The 24,923-nt window shown below is 37.9% G+C and overlaps 1 protein-coding gene across 1 annotated transcript; it reads left to right on the top strand.

Annotated features, from left to right (window-relative positions):
• On the top strand, positions 1–24,820 carry LOC149277380 (protein timeless homolog). The gene is made up of 31 exons (XM_089502974.1): positions 1–97; positions 484–637; positions 1,996–2,110; positions 2,445–2,507; positions 2,871–2,972; positions 3,218–3,373; positions 6,546–6,679; positions 7,079–7,166; positions 7,493–7,669; positions 9,604–9,821; positions 10,314–10,417; positions 10,655–10,824; positions 11,244–11,369; positions 11,459–11,610; positions 11,697–11,794; positions 12,722–12,839; positions 14,387–14,588; positions 15,003–15,154; positions 15,494–15,579; positions 15,713–15,836; positions 16,946–17,028; positions 17,284–17,426; positions 18,239–18,452; positions 18,677–18,745; positions 19,097–19,215; positions 21,791–21,995; positions 22,673–22,733; positions 23,764–23,834; positions 23,958–24,021; positions 24,107–24,171; positions 24,705–24,820. The coding sequence occupies exons 1-31, from the start codon at positions 1–3 to the stop codon at positions 24,818–24,820; spliced, it is 3,846 nt and encodes a 1,281-aa protein (XP_089359100.1).
• The last annotated feature ends 103 nt before the right edge of the window (positions 24,821–24,923 follow it).

Raw genomic sequence — 24,923 nt, 5'->3', positions numbered from 1 at the left:
ATGGACTTATACATGATGAACTGTGAATTATTAGCAACATGCAGTGCCCTAGGGTACCTGGAAGGAGAGACTTACCACAAAGAACCTGATTGCCTTGGTAAGATGTATTGATTTAGTTGTCTCTGCTTGATTTTGAACAATGTGTCAATTTTTTGCGAAACTGTGATATAAAATTATTATTGGAGAGAAGGTGTGTGCCAGGGAAATCTCTGAAGTGATACTGCTTCTCCTTAAGGTACTCCCTAAGTGTTTTTTTTCCTTACAGCTTTCATAAATGCATGTTACTGGCAAAGTACTTATTCTCCATTGGCGGTGCTGTCCTCTTAATTTTACAAGTGATAATGCTATAGCTGCTTTAAAGGTTTCTTTTCATATCTGGCTCTTTTTAGTTGTTGGCAACATTTTATTTATTTTTATATCAATTCATTTTAAGTGAGCGCGATGAAGGATTGAATTTATATGCCTGTTTTTTCTGCCCTGTAGAAAGTGTAAAGGATTTAATCCGTTACCTGAGGCATGAGGATGATTCACGTGATATTCGACAACAGCTAGGAGCTGCCCAGATCCTTCAAAATGATCTCATACCTTTGGTCATCCAACACCACAGTGACAAACTGCTATTTGATGCAGTCATCCGGTACATTAACTTCATCATTAAGATATTACTGACTTATTGTCAAAAACTATTATTTTTTGTGCTTGTGTTGGGTTTGAGACAGTGGAGCTCAACAGGAAGCTAGCAGGCTAATGGTAGCCACCACTCAGTAGCCATTTAGCCCCTGCATCTAGAAGAAGGGAGTATTGTATGTATCTATGCAAGCACCAGTAACCCTCAGAAAAAAAGATGTCAAAACAATAAATCAATACAATGTTTATAATAAATCAGTAGGAACACCCAAGCGCTAATTTCATGGAAATACGCTTTGGAGTCAACTTTTCATGGACTCAACCAATAAGATACTACAATTAGAAAAGGAAGACCAATCCTAGAGGTCCACTAGTATGCATGCGATTTTGTGCTCAGCTTCTACCGATTTCAGTAGGAATACTACAGCAGATATTCAAGAGGGAAATGAGACATAAGTCGTATTTCCTAATTGGATTGTCTTAAGAAATTGGCAGAATAAAAAACAAATTCTAGAGACTAAACTGAAAATTGTTTAGTGGTTATTAGTAGCTAAATTAAAAGTTGGACACTCCTGGTTTAATATGTACACTACTGTTCAAAAGCTTGGGGTCACCTAGCTGTTTTCAGGGGGGTGGGGAGGTTAGCTGTGTTAACATAATTGCAGAAGAGTTTCCTAATAGCCTTTTAAACTTAAACCTGAATTAGCCAACACGATGTGCCATTGCAACACAGGAGTGATAGTTGCTGCTGAAGGGCCCCTGTATGCCTATGAAGATATCCCATTAAAAAAATAGCAGTTTACCAGCAACAATAGTCATATACAACATTTACATCTACACTGTATTTTTCATCAATTTGATGCTATTTTAATGGGAAAAAAATTGCTTTTCTTTTAAAAAGAAAAACCATTCAATTCAAAGAAGTGACCCAGACTTTGGAACGGAAGTGTCTGATATATATATATTACACACACGCAGTGTGAAAAAGCAAGTGCACTCTCTTTGAATTCTAATTTTAATACAACCTCAGATGAACGACACCACAGTGTCATGATTTATTCAAAGTTTGTGTTTGTGTATATATATATATATTATGTTCAGTGAAAGCCGCAGCTGTTCTGAAACTAGAGGCCTTTCTTTCAGAAATGACAATTATTTTTTTCTGGTGGTAAACAGACTTGCGTATAAATGTGTCCACTTCAACAATAAAAATGTTCACCACCCCACAGAGCATTGCCCTGCAGAATTCCTAATGAGGTCACAGTATGCAGTTGTTTTTTTCTGTTTTTATTAAAATGATGTCCTTTTAAACATTAAATTGCAATTAATTACTAATTTTATCCCATCAAATTGCCCTTTTTTTTGTAGGTTGATGGTAAATCTAACTCAACCAGCGTTACTTTGCTTTGGGAAAGTACCCCAGGATCCCACATTCCGACACCACTATCTCCAAGTGGTGTCCTATCTGCAGGCTTACAAGGAGGTGAGGGTGCAGTGTTGTACATACGTGTCAAATCTGACTAAATGTCTTGAACTTTTAAGCATCTTTTGGATTATCTAGAAACAAACCAGTACATTTTAGATGTTCAGACTTATTCTACTAATATAAAAGTGAAAGCTTCCCACAGTGCACAGAAATGATCTGCAATCACTTGTCATTTTGCAGCTGTTAAAATAGTATTTTGTATATTCAGTTGTTTTCCTTGGCATGTCTTATGAAGTTTGGGGAATTCCAACTACATGTATGTTTAAATTTTTACTGTGTTATTTAGAAATGTGTTTGTTGTCATATGAAGAATTATACTCCCTCTTCACAGACCTTTGCAAGTGAAAAGCTGTTCGGAGTCCTCAGTGAAAAGTTATATGATTTATTACAGCTTGTAAGTGCCTTAATGCTTGTTTTTTACATATTAAGATTGGCAGATTTGCTGTGAATGCCCTGAAATGTTCTTATTACGCATTTGCCTTTATTTTTTGTAAATTAGTAGGACAGAATTGCCCAATGCCCATTTGAGAAGTTCATGTAGCTATCAGACTCCTAAAGAGGTCCTTATCTACATAAAGGGACAGGAGGCATTTTGGGTTTATTTAGTTAAGATCAGTGGAATAATTTTGTTGCATTAACTGGAGGAATTGAGGTGAAACAATTGCCTATTCTTTAGCAAATAAACCCCCATTACTGTAAATTATTTGGGGAAGAAAATACTCATATTTCAATTTGTTGTTTGGTTTCTTTTATGAAGGATTGGGAACAGAGAGGGGAAGAGCATAACCTACTTATTGAGAGGATTCTTCTGCTTGTGCGTAATATCCTTCATGTCCCTGCTGACCCAGAGGAAGGGAAGGTATGGTTACATCATTGGTGCATTTAAGACTATACATTGTTGGTTTCGGAAATTGCTAATTGGCAAAATTTTTACAGTTTACGAGCATGACTGTTGTCCAGCTACAATTTAAGCAAATAAGAAATGAGAGCGAATTACAAAAATGCGTTGCAGTCCTTAATATCACATGAAATATGACTGGTCAGATTAGAAAGAAAATTCAGGTATTAGTGTCTCTTATTCACTATTCTGTCTTAATCTTTCAGAGTGTGGATGACGATGCTAGCGCCCATGACAGAGTACTCTGGGCAGTACACATGAGTGGGATGGATGACCTTGTGAAGTTCCTGGCCAGTTCTGAGACAGAGCAGCAATGGAGTATGCATGTGCTGGAGACTGTATCTCTTATGTTCAGAGATCAGGTAAGGTTATGATTACTTCGTTATGTGGTGTTAATCGTTCTAGATGCACATTATGATCACACTCTAAAGTAACTCATTGCAGGGGGCAATATTTTTGGTATAGCATTGGTATATTTGTACACCTTGTTTAACCCCTTGATGACAATTGCCGGTCCGGGCACGTCACGGAAATTCAAGTCGATAACGACAAATGACGTGCCAGGATCGGCACGTCTTTAAACGGGTGCAGAAAGCGATCTATTTTCGCTTTCTGCACCGAAACGGCGTTGCTGTAATGCCTCGACCTCGAGGCATTCAGCAACGCCATTATCGGCACAAAGGGGCCATCAACATCCGCCATACTTTGTATGGCGGCGGGCGCCCGTTTTAAAAACGTAAATGGTGTCGCTGGAATGCCTCGATCAGGAGGCATCCAGCGACACCAAACACTTACCTGGGGATGATCTTCGCCATCAGCAAGATGGCGGCGGCCCGGGAAAAAAAACCAATAAAGTCTAAAAAGTTCGCTAGACGGTCTCCAGACCCTCTAGAGAACTCTGGCTCCACTTGCAGGTTGCATACAGGTACTGCATTCAACCATGCAAGTCAATGGAGCTCAGCTTTCTAATCACAGTGTGATTAGAAAAAATAAATTAAAAATAAAATTAATAATTAGAAAAAAAACAGTAAAATGTAAAAATAATTTCCCACTGATGTCACTATCAGGGGAACCTTGAAGTGGAAAAAAAATGTTAAAATTAAAAAAAAAATAAAGGCAAAAAAATAATATATATATATATATATATATATATATATATATATATATATAGATATAAAAAATATATTTTTGTGAGCAAGTCCTAAAATTAGCGTATTAGCTTAAAACAATTCTCGCATGGAAAGAGTTAAAATACTGGCATATTAAATGCCAATGGGGTGTCTACTTTTAAAAAATGTATGATTTGATGGGGTAAATTGAATTGGCCGGGTTCAACAAGGTCCCAATTAACACGGGGGGGAAGGATGGCCACACATCTAATTTCCAATTAGAAAAATGCACATGTACCAAATGTGGCCTTTTAGTTCCCCCCAAAAATGACAAACCCATGCATGTGGGGTTTCACTGTACTCAGGAGATGTTGCTGAACACATATTGGGGTGTCGTGTGACAGCGGCATATACCAGGAGCTGTAAATTCATACATAAAGTAGGTGTGTGTGGGAAAAATACACACAAAAATACTACTGCAAACTTTGAAAAAATGCTGGTGGTAAAATGTGTGCATGCAAAGAGTTAAAATACCAGCATTTAAAATACCCTGGTGTGTCTAGTTTTCAAAAATATATGGTTTTGTTGGGCACACTGAAATGGCCCGGCTCAAAGATGTACCAAATAGGGCATGGGCAGTGGATCCCCAAATGCCAAAGTTCAACATTGAAAAATGCGCATGTCCCAAATGTGGCCCTTTTGCCCCCAAACAGACAGGCAAAATCATTCATGTGAGGTATCGCTGTACTCAGGAGATGTTGCTGAACACATATTGGGGTGTTTTGTGATAGTGACATATACGAGAACTTTTTAATTCATACCTGAAGTAAAATGTGTGTGACAAAACAAATGCAAAAAAATGACTACCACAAAGTTTGACAAAGACTGGTGGTAGATATGGTGCATGGAAAGAGTTAAAATACTAGCATTTGAAATACCCTGGGGTGTCTAGTTTTCAAAAATATATAGTTTTATTGGGCACACTGAAATGGCCCGGCTCAAAGATGTACCAAATAGGGCATGGGCAGTGGATCCCCAAATGCCAAAGTTCAACATTGAAAAATGTGCATGCCCCAAATGTGGCCTTTTTGCCCCCAAACAGCCAGGCAAAATCATTCATGTGAGGTATCGCTGTACTCAGGAGATGTTGCTAAACACATATTGGGGTGTTTTATGATAGTGACATATACCAGAACCTGTTTATTCATACCTAAAGTAAAATGTGTGTGAAAAAACAAATGCAAAAAAATTACTACCATAAAGTTTGACAAAGGCTGATGGTAGAATAAGTGCTTGGAAAGGGTTAAATACCAGCATTTGGAATACCCTGGGCTGTCTAGTTTTCAAAAATATATGACTTGATGGGGTAAATTGCATTGGCCGGCTTCAAAGATACCCGAAATGGCACATGGAGGGAAGAATTACCAGATTTGGAAAAAATGGCTTTGAAATAGCAAAACGCTACCTGTACTTATTGCTCCATAACGTGCAGAAAAAAGCAAAAAAACATTGGGTATTTCTAAACTCAGGACAAATAGTAGAATCTATTTAGCAGGTTTTTTTATTACCTTTTATAGATGAGTAAAAGATTTTTCAACTAAAAGTTAGAAACAGTCATTTTTTTCTAAATTTTTCACCATATTTTATACTTTTTTTTAATAGTAAATAATATGATACAATCAAAACAATGTCATCTAAAGAAAGCCCTTCTTGTCCTGAAAAAAACAATATCTAATGTGTGTGGGTTCAGTAAACGGGAAAGAAGAAAATTACAGCTAAACACGAGCAGCGCAGAAATGTTAAAACGGCCATTGTCACGAAGGGTACAAAAAGTAAAATCAGACTTTGTCACGAAGGGGTTAAAGGTCTGTTACATGCATATCTATATTTTAATATGTATAAATTTGTATACATGTCTCATTTGTAGGCTTAAGCGAGTGATACGGGCACTTCTCTTGAAAAGTGGAGCAAACACAATGGTGTACTTGCCAACCACTCAAGTTAAAAAGCTAACGAATAAAAGATTTTGTGCAAAAAAAAAATAAAAAAAAATATAAGAATAAAAATAAAATATTCTAATAAGAAAAGCTTATCAGTGTTTTTCGCACTGTGTATGGTTTCAGCTAATGTTACACACCCCAAATTCCTCCGTCGAGATATTGAAGGTTAATTTGGAGGTAGTAAGGAGTAAACATTCCCCCTTTACTTTAAAAGGCTTACTTTAAAAAGAGACTGGGGGTCTCATAAAAGACTTTCGTGTAGATTTGCCTCTGGTGGTTGACCATTGGACATAACTTGGACAATCCCACCACATTCACACGCGACGTGTTTCGTCAAGCATTGATTGCTTCATGTGATGTTCAATTACTGTCAGAAAATTATAGCATTTTGTATCGGTAAAAAGTATGTTTGCTCTGGTTTTCAGAACGCAGAACATCTCGCTGCAACAGGCCAGGCACGATCTGTCACAGAAAGGACCACGGATGTGAAGGACTTGGAGATCCTGCGACAGAGGGAAATTGCAGAGAGGAAGAACAGAGTGTTCCAGCGTGGTACGAGGTGAGTAAATTAAATGTTAGGATTAGCAGGTATTCCCTATTGAATTTTCCCTATTGTAAAATGCTATTTGCATTGTCCCACCTGCCACATATATTTAATAATGACAAGTAATAGGGAATTGTTGGCACTGTTTAGCAAAGCATCTGTAGCTGCCATGCCTACAGCGAACACCTGTATTACCCATGCCTATTAAATAAAAAGTCTAAAAACCTTAGCCCTTAAGGTTATTACTCTGCATGGATGTCCTTTAAACATGCCCTCATGGGATAATTTGTTTTTTTCAGCATTGTAATCAATATAGTTTCAAGATTTATGTGTTTTTCTTTGTAAGTCGACCTACTTTGCCCTTTCGTGGCTGTTGTGTACAGTTATCCGCAATGGTTTTTTGTTTCTTTTCAGGCACTCTCGGTTTGGTGGCTCATATGTCATACAAGGAATGAAGTCTATTGCAGACAGAGACATCATTTACCATAAAGGTCTACATAATGTAAGTATTTCTTTTATTAGAATTTGACTCCTAAAAGTCCTAAAACTCCTGCTTAGCCGCTTCCACTATAAGTGCTGATGATAGTCTAAGGCATTGTATAATCTATGTGGGAATAGGGACGAAAATGTTGCATAACAACGAAAGCATAGATTTAATACGCAAAATTCGTAATGCTTTCCAACCTAGTTGAAACATTCAGGCCTCCTGGAGACTTCTGGTTAGTAAGCAGTTTGTGTGTTTGTATTTTTTTTTTTTTTTTATGAAAATTGATTGTTTCAAACATTAATCTAAAATTCTTTTTCCTCTCTTTTTTTGCTTGATGTTAGTATAAGAATTACTCCCATGACTCTGGAAAGGAGGTGAAGAGAGTCCCAAAGAGAAGACAACAAGCAAGGGACACAGAACCGCCCCGCAGGTCGGCACTCAACGTCCGTCTGTTTCTGAAAGAGTTTTGCATTGACTTCTTGGAGAACTGTTACAACCGGCTCATGTACATTGTGAAGGTGAGATAGCACAACCTTCTGTAATTGTAATTTTGTATAGCTTTCTATTGTGTTTGACTTTAAGGTAATGCTTTCTCCACCATAAGCTGTAAGGGGCTGCATCCAGGTATCACCAGCAATTATAGGGGATGGGATGAAACTGCAATGTGCAAGTGTATGGATGCATGTTGAGACAGAACTGTGTGATCTTGCAGCAAACTATGCTTATACTCCATCCAAAGGGCTCTTAAATGTTAAATTAATGCTTTAATCCTTAGTATCTTTGTTTCATTGAATTTCCATGGTGTATAAGACTTTGACCACCTTTTCTTGAAACTTGTCGCAGTGATGGGTACCAGATCAGTTGGGTGTCTCTGTATAGGGACAGCGCTAGGTCAGAACCCTTTGAGTCTTGTAGACTCAGGACTCTGATTGCAGATGTCTTTTGCACTACAGCCCCTGTCCGCTCTTTGGATACCATCTACAGACAAGGCCAGAAGCCCTTGAGTGATAGGGGCTGGAAGACTTCAAGAGTCTGTGGCAAAGACTGGCAGACACTCTGACAGGGACTGGCAGCCGGCAGGCACACAATTATTAGACAAATTAATAATCCAAGTCTGGGAAAAGGTCAAGTAACAGTTAATCAAAGGGGCAATACAAGGTAGAGAAGAAAGAAAACATGGCATAAATGGAATCAAAAGACAATATCAGCAGAATTCAAACACCAGAAACAAACAACTCCAGGAAACAATGATCCAGTAATGGAAGCTGGAGGCAAACATGGTTTATAAACGAGCTATAAGTGTGTTACGATCCAAAACAACGATGACAGAATCCTAGCGACCACAGATCCTTCTGGGCAAGAGAGCAACCTCCCATGTTCTGGTTGTCTGGTTCTAATCATTAATTTCCATTCAAAGCCATTGTATTCATTGCTGAATGCTTATTCATCTAAAGCTACAAATCTTGATGCCTTGTCTATTTATGACAAAATTATATTTATATATATATATATATATATATATATTTATTTGTCTTATTCTGTCAATTCTCCTATTGTTATACCGTATTTGCTCGATTATAAGACGACCCCCCAAAATCTGAATATTAATTTAGGAAAAAAGAAAGCCTGAATATATGACCCTATAGGAAAAAAGTTTTACCAGTTAAACTATGTGAACAATTGTTTGTTAATAAAAGCTATGATTGAGAAAAATATTTTGTTTTTATTTCCTTTTTTTACAACCTGCCCCCCCCGTTATGCACATCTGCCCCCAGGCTTGCCACTCTGCCCCAGAAATGCCTTATACCCCCGATATGCCTTTTAACCCTCTAAATGCCACTGTGCCCCATGATATGCCTTTTGACCCTCTATATGCCACTGTGCCCCATGATATGCCTTTTGACCCCATATGTGCCACTATGCCTCCAGAATTGCCTTATACCCCTATATGCTACTCTGGCATTTAGGGGGTTAAAAGGCATATTATGGGGCAGAGTGGCATATAGGGAGGTATAAGGCATTTCAGGTGGCAGAGTGGCGTATAGAGGGTTAAAAGGCATTTCACAGAGCACTCTGCCTCCAGAAATGCCTTATGCCCCCTGTTTAACACTCCCTCCTCCAAACTTACCGCTTGAGCGGAAGTTGTCTACGCGAATCGCGTAGAGCTCTACACGCTGTCCGGACTAAGAACCAGGGACTCAGAAGCACCGGTAAGTTGGGGGGGGGGGGGGGCAACACAGGAGGATCCAGGTCCGTTGCATCGGAGTCCCCGGTGCTTAGCCCGGGCAGCGTGTAGAGCTCGTCTTATAATCGAGCAAATACGGTATGTATTGAGTGCTGCGTAAATTGTTGGCAATTTCTGTTTTTTTGTCTTTTTATTTACCTTCCAAATATGCTACTTTTCATGTTTGCTTCTGTCTATTTTCCACCTTTTGGCATTTAACATTTTTAGGATCATCTGATTCGTGAGAAAGCCCAACAGCACGACGAGACCTACTACCTGTGGTCTATGGCATTTTTCATGGCCTTCAATCGCCTCTACAAATTCAGGCCAGAGCTTGTATCTGAAACTGTTAGCATTAGGACCTTTCATTTCATAGAACAAAACCTCACCAACTACTATGAGATGATGCTAACTGACAAGAAAGAAGCTTCATCCTGGGCCCGTCGGTGAGCAAGCTCTTTTGTATCTATGTAGGCAATATATATTGAAATGATTCTGCATTGCGAGCAAATGCTTAACGCGTTTGGTTTTAGGCATATAAAGCAAAATGAATGTATATAAAGAAAAAAGAAACCACCACTCCAGCTGCTTACCATAACACATGTTTACATAATGAGAACTAAAAAAGCAAAAACAAATTCAAATTATTTTCCAAAATAAGTAGAATTCTTGAGTGAGATGTGGCTTTTACCTTTTTTTTTTTCTAATCTAAACAACGCATGTTTTGTAAAAAAAAGTTAACTGGTTAAAAAAAATTACCATTATTTTACAATTTTGTTCCTAAGAATAAAATTATTTAAACATTAGCGATTAAACTTTGTGAACGTGATTGTTTTCACTGGAGGTCTTTTGCGTATGATCTTGTATACTGTACATAAATTGTTTGTCTAAAGAAAACACGTTTGGGGATGATACGTGTCCTTTTTACCCAATACCAGAATGCACCTTGCCCTGAAGGCGTATCAAGAGCTCCTTACCACTATCCATGAAATGGACCATTCTAAAGATGAGACTGTGAGAGAAAGCAGCACTATTATTAAAAGTGGGTAATACTGACTGTTTTTGAATTTTCATCGTTTATTTTTTACATATTGACATTTACTTTGGTGTAGTGTACTACTACTTTTCATAAAAAGGAATGTTAGAAATGAAGGAGGGTGTTTTGATATCTTCTTGAGGCAAAATATACAATACTAAGGTAGTGTTACATCCTTTTTTGACCGTACAGTCAGGTAAAAAGAGTTCAATTTAATGTATAAAGCATATTTTTTTCCTGCAGATAATATTTTCTACTTGATGGAGTACAGGGAGCTGTTTCTGGCTTTATTCAGAAAGTTTGATGAAACTAAGCAGCCACGTTCCTTTTTAAAGGATCTAGTGGAAACCACTCATTTGTTCCTCAAAATGTTGGAAAGGTTTTGTAAAGGCAAGAGGACAGTTGTGGTCCAGGTAAGGTTTTCCTTACAGAGGCGCTAGAAACGAACCAAACATTTTGTAATTTTATATTTGAGTCCCAATGATTCAAATCTAGTGAAGGCTGTGTAACTCAGTCTGTATCTGCTTAGAGAATAAATATCCAGTGTTAGCCCTGGATCAACATACTTTTATTAAACTTTTTTTAAATTAAAGGGACAATGCAGTCATCATGTGTACTGCATACGGTAGCGGTATAGTGCCTTTAAGTTTTCTTAATTACTCCCCCTTCCCCAGCTATTTGTGTTGGAGGAGATATGGCTGGTCTAAACATGATCCAATTACCACTAGTGAGCTCCAGCGCTGGCGAGTTTTCTTGAGTGCAGGGCTTTTAACAAGACCCTCTGTGCATATGCAGCAAATCAATAGTACTAAATTTATCTTCCATACGCAAGAACCGAAAGATCAGAAGAAAGAAAAAGAAGTCTGTGCGTCGCTCCACAGATGGTCATCGTAAGACCCCAGAAGAGCTGGAGGAAACTTGGAAGTCTGTTTCTGAGCAACTTAGAGATTGTGTCATGGTAAAACCTGCTCATCGATTTAAAAAAAAATCAAATTATGTGCACTCGTTTCAAAGATATTTGATGTATTTCATTTTATGCATAATTAGGGCTCACAAAGTCTGCCAGAAGCAGTTGTGCCATTTGATGCAGCCTCTGAGATTCCTGTAGAGGAGCAACGGACAGAAGCCCTTCTGAGAATTCAGGATGGACTTCTTTCGGGCAAGGCACCAGAGTCACTTGTCCTTCTGCGTTCTGCCAGGTAATCATTGTGCTTACACAAACATAATCACACATTTTAATCTTGGTGTTTTTATTGTGATTTTCATTCTTGTCATTCCTTTCCAGAGAAGTCTGGCCAGAGGGGGACGTGTTTGGCTCTCCAGAGATGGAACATGAGGAAGAAGTTGAATTGATGAAACAAATTCTCTTAGCAGACCTTCCTAGTAAGTTTTTTCATAATTTTTAAACTTATTGCAATTTTATTTATGTATGATATATTTTATATTTACACGCCGTCATTTCCCTTCATTGCTAATTTCAGCTTCTGGGGAGCTCAGAGGTCCTGGGAGGCATATACTGCCTTTTAATATGGGGAATGTCATTGCTCAAGCAGCAATGACACGACGCCCCTGCAGAATTTTGGGGTATTGCTAAATGTCTATCAAGGCGTTGCAGCAACACCTTTGTCCCCATGAAGTGCCAGGCATGTCAACTCTCGTTACCTGCGTGTTTTTTACTGTAAAATAGCAAACTATTGTTTGTACCAGTATGAATATATAGAAAAATTACTGCGGTAAGGACTAGCTGTAGACCTCTGAAATAAGAATTTTATTTGCTGGATTGTAAGTTTGCAGGTGAGCTGTACATCACTGCATTATAAAGGTTGGTGAGGAGCTCTTGTAAGAATGGCTGAGCTGGCACTGCATGATGTATAGAAAAGTATAAAAGATTTATTGAATGTTATTATGCAGGACCTTCGTTCTGGGCATGGTCCTTACGAATATAGTAAATGTTTCAGTTTATAGTAATTTGCCTACAAACTCCCAGTTTATAAACACGAGCAGATATTGTCTGCCCATTCCCCAGTAAACTTCAAATGCTATTCCTTGGTATTGTCTAATGTCAAGGATAGCCGAGTCCATGCATGTTTGTCACACTAGAGAACAAACTCCGGTTCAAATGTTCCTTTCACCTAAAGCTTATATTGTAACAGATATTAGAAAATCACCTTAGTTTAATTTCGCTTAATTTAGGTATTTGCTCCACGTGCAATACATTCCATCAAAATCTAGCCTACTTCCCCTGTATTTGCTCTTATAGTAGGTTACATTTTATTAAAATTAAAACATTTTTTTCAGGGTCATCACAAGGTGAAGCTGAGGATTTGATGGAGGAGGAGGAGGAGGAAGAAGAGGAGGCAGAGGAAGAGGAGCTGACCTCCGTTCAAGTGTCTGAGAAGGAGTTTAATTTTATAGATTATATGAAACGGTAAACTGTCTTCTAATTACAGTTGACTTGATGTTTTATACGTCTGTAAAAAGGGCTAGATCTATAAATAATGTGCATGTATTGATATTAATTCCGATTTATAGTTTCTGCATATGAATTCATACTAGAAGCTGTCATGTCAGGAAAAGCTTCCCCCCCCCCCCATATCTTGGTTGTTTGGTGTGTCAGCACCATCTAGAGACCATCTTACGTCCCATTTCTCACACAGCAGAGAAAACCAGAGTCTTTTGCTACACCAAATTTATTAGATTACATTGTTTTAGATGGTGCCAGCAGATTCTGTAGCCCTGTTACAGTAGGGCACAATTTAAAATGACAGAATCTCCATGCTTGTTCAGGAGACAGCGAGGGTCCTGCTGTTCTGAACTTAGTCTGTTGGGTTGTTGAGGCGGAAGTGACACTTCACTTCAGATGGTCCTGCCATCGTTGTTTCTTCTGCTGCACCTGGTGCTCACTTCCTGGTCAGGCAATCCGATTGGAGTTCTATGAGAATACATTTGAACAATGACCCAACAATACTGTGTATCAATATCTAATGTGGCACAAAAACTCTTTGAGAGTTGTCCGGAGCCTCAGATAGGAAGAGGAGAATATGTTGATCTCCATCTTCATCTCAGCCATCAAAGTTCTTCAGACGTTGCACATACAGAAAAAAACGTATTATTATATATTGTTATTGTTAAGATTTACGTGGTATTGATTTATACTATACGACCAAAACTATGTGAACACCCCTCCAAATTAAATTGAGCAGCACCCATTGCTAACAGATGTATGAAATCAAGCACATATACCATCTCCATAGACAAACATTGGCAGTAGAATGAGTTGTGCTGAAAAGCTCCATTACTTTAAACGTGGCGCTGTCATAGGATAAGTTCTATTGAGAAGTGGAAGCATCTAGGAGTAACTGCTCAGCAAAGAAGTGGTAGACCATGCACACTAAGAGACTGAGGCTGCTGAGTGCTAAAGCTCATAACACGTAAAAAGCACCTGTCCTAGTAGTTCCAACATCAGTGCCTGACCTTGCAGATACTTGTTTGGCTGAATAGGCACACATTCCCACAGACATACTACAAAATCTTGTGGAAACCTAGCAAGAAGGTTGAAGACTGTTAGAGCTGTAAAGAGGTGAGGGCAGCTCCATATTAGTGCGTTTTCTTTGGGAGTGGGATGTCCAACAAGCTCACGTAGGTGTTTTGGTCAGTTGTCCGCATACTTTTGGTCATGCAGTGTATATTCCAAACCTAGACAACAAATTGCTTCTTCCTAATTTTACTTATGTTAATTGGAAATCACTTTTATGTGGCAATGCATCAAATAATCTGCGTCCTCATACATTTTCCCATTATCCTCCAACTACTGCTACTGCCCCCCTTATTACCCCTTCTTTACTTTTTATTATTGTGTATTTTGTTGAAGCTGTATAAGTATTGCATATTAAGAGAGAGTGTGTGAGTTTCTACAAAACTGAAGAACCCAGTCCCACGGTGTATTTTAATAAGTTTGTTGTGCTTGTGCTGTAGATTTGCTAACTCCAACGTTGTAAAAACCTATGTCCTGTTGCTGAAGAACTACCAGCAGAACAGCGCACACACCAACCACTGTGTAGTGAAGATGCTGCACCGTATTGCTTATGATCTCAAAATGGAGGCACTTCTCTTCCAGCTTTCTGTGTTCTGCTTGTTCAATCGCATTATGAATGACCCAGCAGCCGGTGTCTATAAGGTATGTGGAAATGGGAGGCGTCAGATTTAATTTCTAAGGAATTATGAATGTGATATTCATGCAGCTTTGTTGCCACAATCCATCCTATGATAACTCATACATGATTGCATGATACCAACTCCAAATAGGTCACTTCAGTTTATCGTGCCGGCGTTGCAGTGGCATGGCAGTGCCGCTTACCAGAATGCAGACGGCAGCATCCGGGAAAATAAATGGACACGTGGATTACCATTTTCAAGAATGTTGTATATTTAAAATTTTTAGAGACTGATGTTTTAACACTGTCAGAAATGAATAAAATCAAAATCATATGAAGTTTTACTAAATAGAGGAACTCCTAACAAATATAGACCTGCAGAGGTAGCGCTGGGCTTAGAGGACACTGTAGTAATTTTTTCCCCCCCGTTATTCCAGGAATTGGTGGGCTTCTCTAAATATATCGTGAATAAATTCTTTGCTCTGGCAGCAACAAACAACAAAGCATATGTAGAGCTTCTTTTCTGGAAAAATACAAATGTGGTGCGAGAGATGACAGAAGGTTATGGAAAAACTGCCGAAGGAGGGAGGTGAGGTTGTTTTGGGCATTTAAAGACTGGTTGGTTTGGTGTTTGGGTTAATTCACTAAAGCAAGGATTTGCAGGGGCAGTTTAACCCCCACTGACTTAACTGTAAATGTATGAGCAGCCATTCCTGACAATCACATTTCGCTCCAGAAGAAAATGGAGAGCTGGCCCTCTATCGCACTTAGTTTAACCAGTGTAGTGTCTTTCAAGAAATCTCACTGGGGTTCTTCATAATGTATAATTACGTCAGTGAGCTCGAAGCAGTAACTCCCCTACAAACTCCTGCTATAGTGAATAACCCCCTGAATGTTAATGTCTGTGTATCTCTCTCCGTAAAAATAGCGAAGGCAATCACAAGCGCTTGAAATGGACCCCCAAGGAGGAAGAGGAGCTCAGGGGACTTTATTTGCAGTATAAAGAAATAGAAAGTAAGTGTACTAAAAATGTTAAGGTTCATCAGTAGAAACTAAATTCTTTCCATGCCAGAAAGATTTGGGTTTTTTACCTTACATTAAATGTACCATGTTTTCTTTTTCACCCTTTCTGTGGTTTGATTACAAGATGTTGATGTGGTGGATAGTATATTGGCTAATCTGAAACCTGGAAGCAGAACCCGGAAACAAATTATAAACCATCTTGTACAAATGGGACTGGCTGATAGTGTCAAAGATTTCAAAAAAGAGGTGTAAGTACAACTATGTTTTTATTTAAAGATACACCTTTTAACTGGTACAAGAGATGCATTTGCTGCTATTTCAATGTCGACCAGTTGATATTGTTAACCGATTTATTGTTACTGCAAGGTAAATTAGCAAACTGCACATTTGAATAATTTTAATTCTTGAAAATTAAAATCTTTAATCTGTATGGCCCCGAGCTAAGCAACCCAGTGTAGAGTTCAGTTAATCCCATTGCGTTTGGGTGTTTTTTTGTTACCTGCAGTCACATATACCCTTTGCAAGACATCCAAAGCAGCGTTGTTTACAAAGCAGATTATTTGTGCCAAATTTGGATGACATTGGAGGAGAAATGGATGCACCAAAAATGAGTATAGTAAAATACTCTGGGTTGTCTGTTTCCGGAGCATATAGTTTAAGTAAAGACTCCATGCTAAATTTGGAAATATTACAATTTGGAAAAAAAATACCTTTTTCATATGTGTCCTAAAAAAAATGAAAAGCTGCATATAATATATATAAATTATAGCATGTAAAATTGCAAAACATTCTGTTTTGACTCCAATTGTTCGTTTAAAAAAAAACAAACTATTTAAATAAAAGATTATATAGATAAATATGGTTTCAAAAGAAAGAAAAAAAGTTATTTGAATATAGTAAATGGGAAATAAGAAAATTATGGATGAACAAAGACGTAGTAGAAATATTGAAAGTGTAAAAATCCCTTTGTCCTTAAGAAGCTAAAGGTGCTCTTCCACCTACTGTGCTGAATTTAATACTTAGAACTACATTCTGAGTACTTTTAAATTGTCAAACTCTTTCCAGGAATAATCCATTCAGCATTTTGTCTCATTTGTAATGTTTCAAGAAAAAGTTAATTGTCACAGGACACAGAAGCAGACAATGTTAAAACGTTTTTAAAGAAATGTTTGTCTTTATGTGTGATCAAACTTTCAGAAGAAAAAATAGAACTGATAGTGTTAATTTGTTTATACAAATAATGAGCTCAGTTAATGTTTTTTTGTAAGTGGAACAGTACCTCTAATCCTGCTAAGTGGATCTCTAATAGAAGATTATTAATTTCTATTAACCAAATGTGATGTATGCTTTACTGCAGCAAAGGTACTCGCATTGTACTATGGACAGAAGACCAAGAGCTGGAGCTTCAGAGACTACACGAATTGTTCCAAGAATCAGACGGTGAGATCAAGTTCCGAGATGCTCTTCTTGAACTTCCAGCTTACACATAATGGCAATGTAGAGCGTGTGACACTTTGTTTTTAAAAGATAAAGCAAAACTATTGGAATAAGTCCACCTTGTTGGCAGCTTAACCATTTTAATGAAATGCACGCTTGGGAAGTAGTGTATTCTTTAAGAGAATAAGTAGGATAACACACTTATATACTGTCTGAAGCCGTTATTGTGAGCATTTCTATCTTTATTATTATTGGCAGACATAATGGGAAACATCATGAAAAACGTCACTGCCAAACGATCCAAAGCCAGGATCATAGAAAAACTAATCAGCATGGGGCTGGTGTCAGAGCGCAAAGAACTTTACAAGAAGAGGAAGAGAAAAGGGAAATCCTCTGGCATGGTATATTCATCACAAAATGGCGTTTGCTATGGTTTTGTCCATTGTAGATGTTGTGTTGGTTGAGAGTGTATCCTTGCAAAGTGATTTGGCCTGGACATTGCAAAACCACCTTAAAGTGACACTTTAGCCATATAGCTGGCTGTCCCAATTACGTTTTTGTATTGCTGTCTCTTTGCAAATGCATGGAGAGATTCAGCAATGTAATTTGTCTCCTTTCCTAGTATCCCAGTACCTTGGCATACAGAACACGTGTTGGACCAAACACATCTTTTGCTTGCTAATGCACACATGTAGCATAGCCCCAACCCCGGCTCACCAGGGTCTCAGAAATTGTATAACGAGAACCTCTGTGCCCGAGGGCAGAAAGCACTCATGTTGATTTGAAAGGGACTGCCTACCTGTTGCTGGCTGAGTTAAACAGTCAAAAATGCTTTGCATTTGTTCGTGTTTTTAGTAAGAAATTCAACATGTTTTTTTTATTTTCTTAAGTTTTGAAACATTTTAGTAATGGTATTGCTGTGGATTACTGAAAGTCAAACAGTTGCAATTACTTCAGTTTGTACTAATGTAAAAAAAATAAATAAAAAAATCTCCTGGCATAACAAATGCATTGCCAGCTACATAAAAAAATTCACCTGCATTTTGTAATTTATAGTAATGGAAAAGTCTAAATAAGGAAATATTTATGCCAGTTATTTCCAGTTAAATCTGTTTGAATGAAAGCAAAAAAGCTTTTTGGTAAGCATTCCAATTTTTTTTCTCAAATGCTACCTTCAAGGGCTTTTTTTTTTCTTTTTTTTTTTTATTTCCAGTCTGAGGAGGAGTTTCTAAATGATCTGGGAATTGATGGAAAAGGCTGTGATGTGGATGAAGAAGAAGAGGAAGACGACGAAGAGGAGAGTGAAGCGGAAGAGGAGTGGGAATCTGCCAAGGAGTCAGAGCCAAAAGAGAAGTTGGACAAAAGAAAGAGTGAATCATTTTTAGACAAAAAGTTGCAAAGTCTTGTACAGAGACTGCAGCGGGAGGGTGAGTAACAAAGCAGCTGTCTCTACTGTTGACTTAAAGATTGAACAGCAGATGGTTTTATAAAGGGAATTAACTAGCTGGATATCCCTTACAACTTTCTTTAAAAACAAAATCCCTCCACGTTTCTTGGTTAAAACATTTTTAGTACTTTTTTATTACAAAAAAACCACACCTGTTTACATGAATTTTCACTCTTCTCTGCTCATGTACTTTCCTTCTCACAGGCTTCTCCAGTCCTATATTGTGGCTTCAGAACTGTTTAAATCGGGCAGCAGAAGACAAAGAAGAGGATGGTAAGTGTTTAGAGTATGTATATGTGTGTGTGTATATATATATATATATATATATATGTGTGTATGCAATAGCTTAACACTAAATTATAAATATATGGTCTACTATTTTAACAACCATGCTTTCAAGATGATAGTTTGTATGGTAGACAGCTAGAGTCCATTTTATCTGACTCTCTAATACCAAGGAAGCACTCAAATACAGAAACACCGATTTGATATATTTTTTTTTTCTGGATTTCAAAAGAGCAAGAATGAGGATTCCTTTATTTATGTGCATTTATAAAGTGTGGGCTTAACTTTTAGACATATACTACTCTGTAATCAGTAGATGTTTTGACCTCCATAATCTAGGTTCTTCTCAATCGATACCCCTTGTGCCTTTAACGGAAGAGAATGAGGATGGTATGGAGAATAAAACGTTCCAAAAACTGCTAAAGAGTCTGGGTGTCCGTCCTCCTTCAAATGAACAGGTAAGTATTACTACCCAACTTCCCTACCTTTACAAGCAGTGGAAGTGTGTTTTATTTTCTTAAAGATGCAATCCACAAATACTGTTCGGATAACATCCTTGACTCTAACCTTTCCTTCATACCTCACATTCAGTCCCTCGACAGATCCTGCTGCTTGCACCTAAAAAACATCTCTCGTATCCGCCCATTCCTCACCCAAGAATCCACAAAAACCCTCGTTCATTCCCTTATCATTTCCCGTCTTGACTACTGCAACACTCTTCTGGTTGGCACTCCACTGTCTCGACTCTCTCCTTTACAGTCTATCCTAAATGCCGCTGCTAGGCTCATCTTCCTTGCACGTCGCTCCTCTTCTGCTTCCCCCCTCTGTGAAACCCTCCACTGGCTCCCAATTACCTTTAGAATTAAATTTAAGATCCTGGTACTGACATATAAGGCCATCCATAATACTGCTCCTCCGTACATTTCTGACCACATTAGTAAATACTCTCCTACTCGATCCCTACGTTCCTCCCATGGGCTAAGGCTCTCCTCCTCACTCATCACCTCTTCCTTTTCCCGTCTACAAGATTTCACTCGAGCTGCCCCATATCTCTGGAATCTACTCCCAAGGAACCTTCAGCATTCTCCCTCCCTCCCAACATTCAAGAAACATCTAAAAACCCACTTCTTCAGAGAAGCATACCATCTTAGCTGCTAGAACTTCCTTGTCATCGATACGACCCCCACAATACCTCTCACCCTTTCTCTATGCCTTATGTTTGTCACCCCATTTCCCTCTAGATTGTAAGCTTGCGAGCAGGGCTCTCTCCACCTAATGTATCGGTTTGTCTTAGTCTGTCAATTCTTGTCTTGTCAGACCCCTTGAATTTATGTATTGTATTAAGCACTGTGTAAACTGTTGGCGCTATATAAATAAAAGATAATAATAATAATAATAATAATAAAAGATGGAATAAATAATTTTTAGTTTTATAGTAGTAGTAGTTTTTTATTATACTAGTGAAATGTCTATTACATATATAGGCAGAAAGCTATTGTAATGCAAAGGCTTTTACTTTTCTGTACCCTAAATAAACAGCTGTTTTTACAGATACAAATTAGTAAGTAAGAATGCTTTCAAATGATACACATGTTAGTAGTTTATTTTTCTCATTTAATGGAGTAAACAGAAGACAAATCTACATCAAATCAGTATTTTGTGTGACCGCTTTGCCTTCAAAACACCATCAATTATATTAGGTACACTTGCACAAAGTCAGGGATATTGTAGGCATATAGGTGTATGATTAAACAATTATACCAAACGGGTGCACTCAGAAGATGTCTAGCAGCGCCTTCAGCTCAGCATTGGTTAAAAAAAAAAAATGGGCCCTTGGTGCACCCGTCTACTGTCCGGAAAAGTCTGTTCAGAAGTGGCTTTCATGGAAGACTTGCGGCCTTAATAAAGCGACTCAACTATTCATGAAAGCACAGGAACTAGGGTGCAGAAAAATGATAGTGAATGTTGTGGACTGATGAGTCCATTTTAAATATTTCACTCTAGCAGAAGGCAGTTCATCAAAGGGCTGGAGGGCGGTACAAGAATGAGTGTTTGCAGGCAAACATGGTGGAGGTTGCTTGCAAGTTTGGGGCTGCATTTATGCAAATGTAGCTGAGTATTATGTCATAATTAACCTCATTGCTGAAACGTAAAGGCTTATCCTTCATACAATACCATCAGGGAGGTATCGGATTGGCCCAAATTTATTCCGTAGCATGACAACCCCAAACATACAGCCAAAGTCATTAAGAATTATCTTCTGCAAAAAAAAGAACAGAGTCCTGGAAGTGATGGAATGGCCCCCGCAGAGCACAACATCATCAAGTCTAACTATGATTACATGGAGAGAGAGAAGCAACTGAGGCTGCCTGAATCCACAGAAGATCTGTAATAAGCTCACCAAGATGTTTGGAACAACCTACCAGCCGAGGTCCTTAAACTGTGTGCCAGTTTACAAAGAAGGATTGATGCGGTTTTTGAAGGCAAAGGGTGGTCACACCACATATTAATTTGATTTAGATTTTTTTTCTGTTCACTCACTCTACATTTTGTTAATTGATAAAATATAAACTATTAACATTTTTTTTAAAGCATTCAAACTTTACAAAAATAGTGTATTTGTATTAAAAACCCCATAGGTGGACAATATATTTGTATGAATACAGTAGGGAAAGGAATGCCGATGTTCTTTTCTCATGAACTGCATGATCGTTCCTCTCCATTAAATCTTTTCCTCAAATTGTTGGTTGGTTCAGTAAGATATTTGAATCATAAACGTGGAGAACCGAGAGATCTTCAGGGCAGGGAATTGATTAGATAATGCAAGTACTGCCACTCAAATCACAGCTTCACTTAAGTTTTAAACTAAACCTCCCCTGAACGTTTGCACTGATTGCCAAACAAAAAGCAACAGACTGTAGGTAGATTTAATCAATGGATGTAGTTATGCTAACGCTTTGATGTGAACAGATCGCCTTTAATAACCTGAGCATCAAATAGTTATTTTTTTGAACAATTGCATTGCTCTGGCAGGAATCGTTTTGGCGAATCCCAGGTAAACTGAGTCCTGCACATCTCCGCAAAGTAGCATCTTCGCTTGACCAGCCGTCTCCAGATGGTACCATTGATAGGCCAAGCGACTCTGAAGACCAGGATCCTAGCCTAGAACAGCGGGCAGTGGCATTACGGGCTCTTTTACTTGTCCGGAAAAAAAAGGCTGGAACAACTTTACCTCAAGGTAATGAAAAAGCCCTTGGAATCTGGAAGAGGGAATGCATACCCGACCTAAAACTGAAAATACATAACACATATTTCTGAAAATTGAAACTCTGTTTGTGCTGTATGCCGTGTAAGTGTATCAATATTAACAGGGAAAGGCTTCCCTCAGACTTTTTGATTTAAGAAGTAAACATGTTGTTTTACAGGGAGGTTCCTTACACAGTCACTTTCCATGTTTCTTATCCATGTAAAAATACATATGTTTAACATGCTGTCCAACTGTTTGCAGACTTGTAACTTTCTGACCTTTACCAGCTAGCTCATTAACCAACTAACATGAGTATTTCTATCCTTGATCTATCTTGTTGTACGGTACTTTATATCACGGGCTAATTAACATCCCTATATGCTGCGAATCTGTATACTGTGCATTTCTTTTCTTATTAAAGTGATGTATTAGATTTATTATTGGCCAGTATTTTTCTTCTCACTAATATCTACTGAGACAGAAAGAAACTAAACCTTAACGTAATGGGATGCTTTCCAAAACACACACACAAAATATTCTAAAGGAATGCTTTGAATTTCTCTGGCTCTTTTGCTTTTTTTTTTGTGGATGATTAAACTTAGACTCTGTGTGTCTGCGTATCCATATATTTCCCTATTGTGTTGTAATTCACATACATGATATTTCAGAACTTGAAGAACAAAACCAACATACAGACATTCCAACAGAACCAGAGGTCCAGAGTAATAGGTGAGAGGATGACCCCATGTGGGTAAAGAGACTCAATAACCGTACAAATCACTAGACTGGTCTATGGACAGTAAGACTTAATGCACAAAACAAATATTTTCAAGCCTGACTTATCAAAGACATCTTAGTTTATTCTACTCTGAACAGGTATATGGTACGGCATTTTAAAGCTTCCTAAACCTTGTGATTGCTATGGTCCTCATGAAGCAATGACATATATATAACTTCATCACTATGCTGGAGATACAGGAAGTTTCAGAATACTACACTATTTCAGTGTAGTTGGACACATTAGTAATGTATACAAAAAACAAAATACTGTCTGCACTTCTCACCCTAATAAAGTTGGCAACAAATATATAAACATAATATAAATGAGAGGTTTTGGTTATATGAATTGGCGGGTGAGCTTAATTATGCTTTGGCCAATTCATATAACCAAAACCTCTCATTTATATTATGTTTATATATTTGTTGCCAACTTTATTAGGGTGAGAAGCGCAGACAGTATTTTGTTTTTTGTATACATTGTACAGCCAACACACTGTATTTGCAGCATGCTCACACTGTTTGGTAGGCCTTATATTATACATTTGTATTATTTGAGCCTGAGACTAGCTTAGCGCACCGACATTTTTTCTTTTCCCTGTTTGCACATTAGTAATGTGCCAGCTCTTTGGACATGTCTTTTGTGTCTAGTATTGCAGATAATTCCAGTATCAAGAAGTAGTATTGCGAATCTCCAGCAATTTCAGTAACATGTTTTTGTATTTAATTTAGATCATTACTTTTATATGCTTAATATTTTGCTTACTTGCCTCTCCCACAAAGAACAGGGCTTTATGTATGTGAACCAATAAAACCTTTAAGGGTTAAGGGGAATATAATCTCTAAAATAAGACTCCCAAGTTTTGGGGGTTTTTTTATGATTTTTCTGATCTTTGCAGTATACTTCCTCTTTCATGGATACTCTTGTTTACTTTATTTGAATCTCTTCAACAATTTATATTTTTTCTTTTGTTGGATTTAGGCCAAAAACTGTGACAAGCAGGGCTCGCTTAGTGGATAGTGAGAAGGAAGAGGAGCTGGCAACAGATCAAGGTTTGTGGCTGTAACTTCTACATTTTTCCTGTAGCCATTGTTGTTAGAGTCAAGCTAATAACACCTTTATCGGCCAACACGTCTATTTGTCAATTTACTGATCAAGCTCAGTTTATATTCCAGAAATAAATGACCCAGACCAGCAGATGCAAGATCCCTCTTTAGAACCTGAGTTGCGTAGTAATAGGTAAGGTCTTAACAGGCTGATCTCCAAAATTACTTCTAAAGGTACAGAAATGTTTCGGGGATTTTTATTGTCGATTCTTTCATAGGCTAAAGACGAAAAGAAGCAGATTGGTGGACAGTGAGGATGAAGTGTCGGTACAGGAAAACCAAGGTTTGTTACTGAACACACATTGATGTCATTGCTTGTAGATTGTTGGCTGTGACCCTTTATGCCCTCTGTATCCATATGTATTTTTAGCATTGTTTTGTAATATTATCCTGCTTTTAACAGCATATCGGAATATGCTAGCAACATATTAATACAAAATACGTAGGTGAACCGCATATTAGCATTGCGATATCCCTCGTTCTGTAAGACTCCTCTCTCTAATATACTCAGTTTGAAAAAAACTAAAGCGTCAATTTATTGTGGATTTTAAAAATGAGCACTTGCTTGTTTGCTTTCCATGGTCTTTTTCCATCCTTTCTGTCTCCATTGTACCTTGGTGTAATTTAAATGTAAAAACAATGAATGAAAGCATGCTTCACAGCTCCTTGGTTTTGAAAAAAATATACGTATGTCAGGATCTATATATTTTCTACAAGACAGACTGGTGATAACTGTCCAACATGGTCTGACAATTTTGTATCCTTACAGTGATACTGTATATAACATAATTTTGCCTTTTGTTTTTTCTCATTTAGGGGACACGGCACTGGAGCCTGGGGACACAAGATCTGTTTCTGACTCAGAACCCGAGGAAGACATTCGACCAACTAAGAGGCGGCGCTTTCGCATAGACGATGAAGAGGAAGATTAATGATGCATATGTGTTAATATTTAAGACCAGACACCGTAATAAGCTTCAGGTGCTGTTTACATATTTTGATACCTGATACATCCAAATATACTGCTGTACTAAT

The sequence above is a fragment of the Sceloporus occidentalis genome, unplaced genomic scaffold (genome assembly GCF_023333645.1).
Source record: "Sceloporus occidentalis isolate IW3139 unplaced genomic scaffold, rSceOcc1.0.p SCAF_215, whole genome shotgun sequence".
Classification (NCBI taxonomy): Eukaryota; Metazoa; Chordata; class Lepidosauria; order Squamata; family Phrynosomatidae; genus Sceloporus; species Sceloporus occidentalis.
Note: the sequence above shows the minus strand (reverse complement) of the source record. Positions and strands in the feature narration are given on the sequence as shown.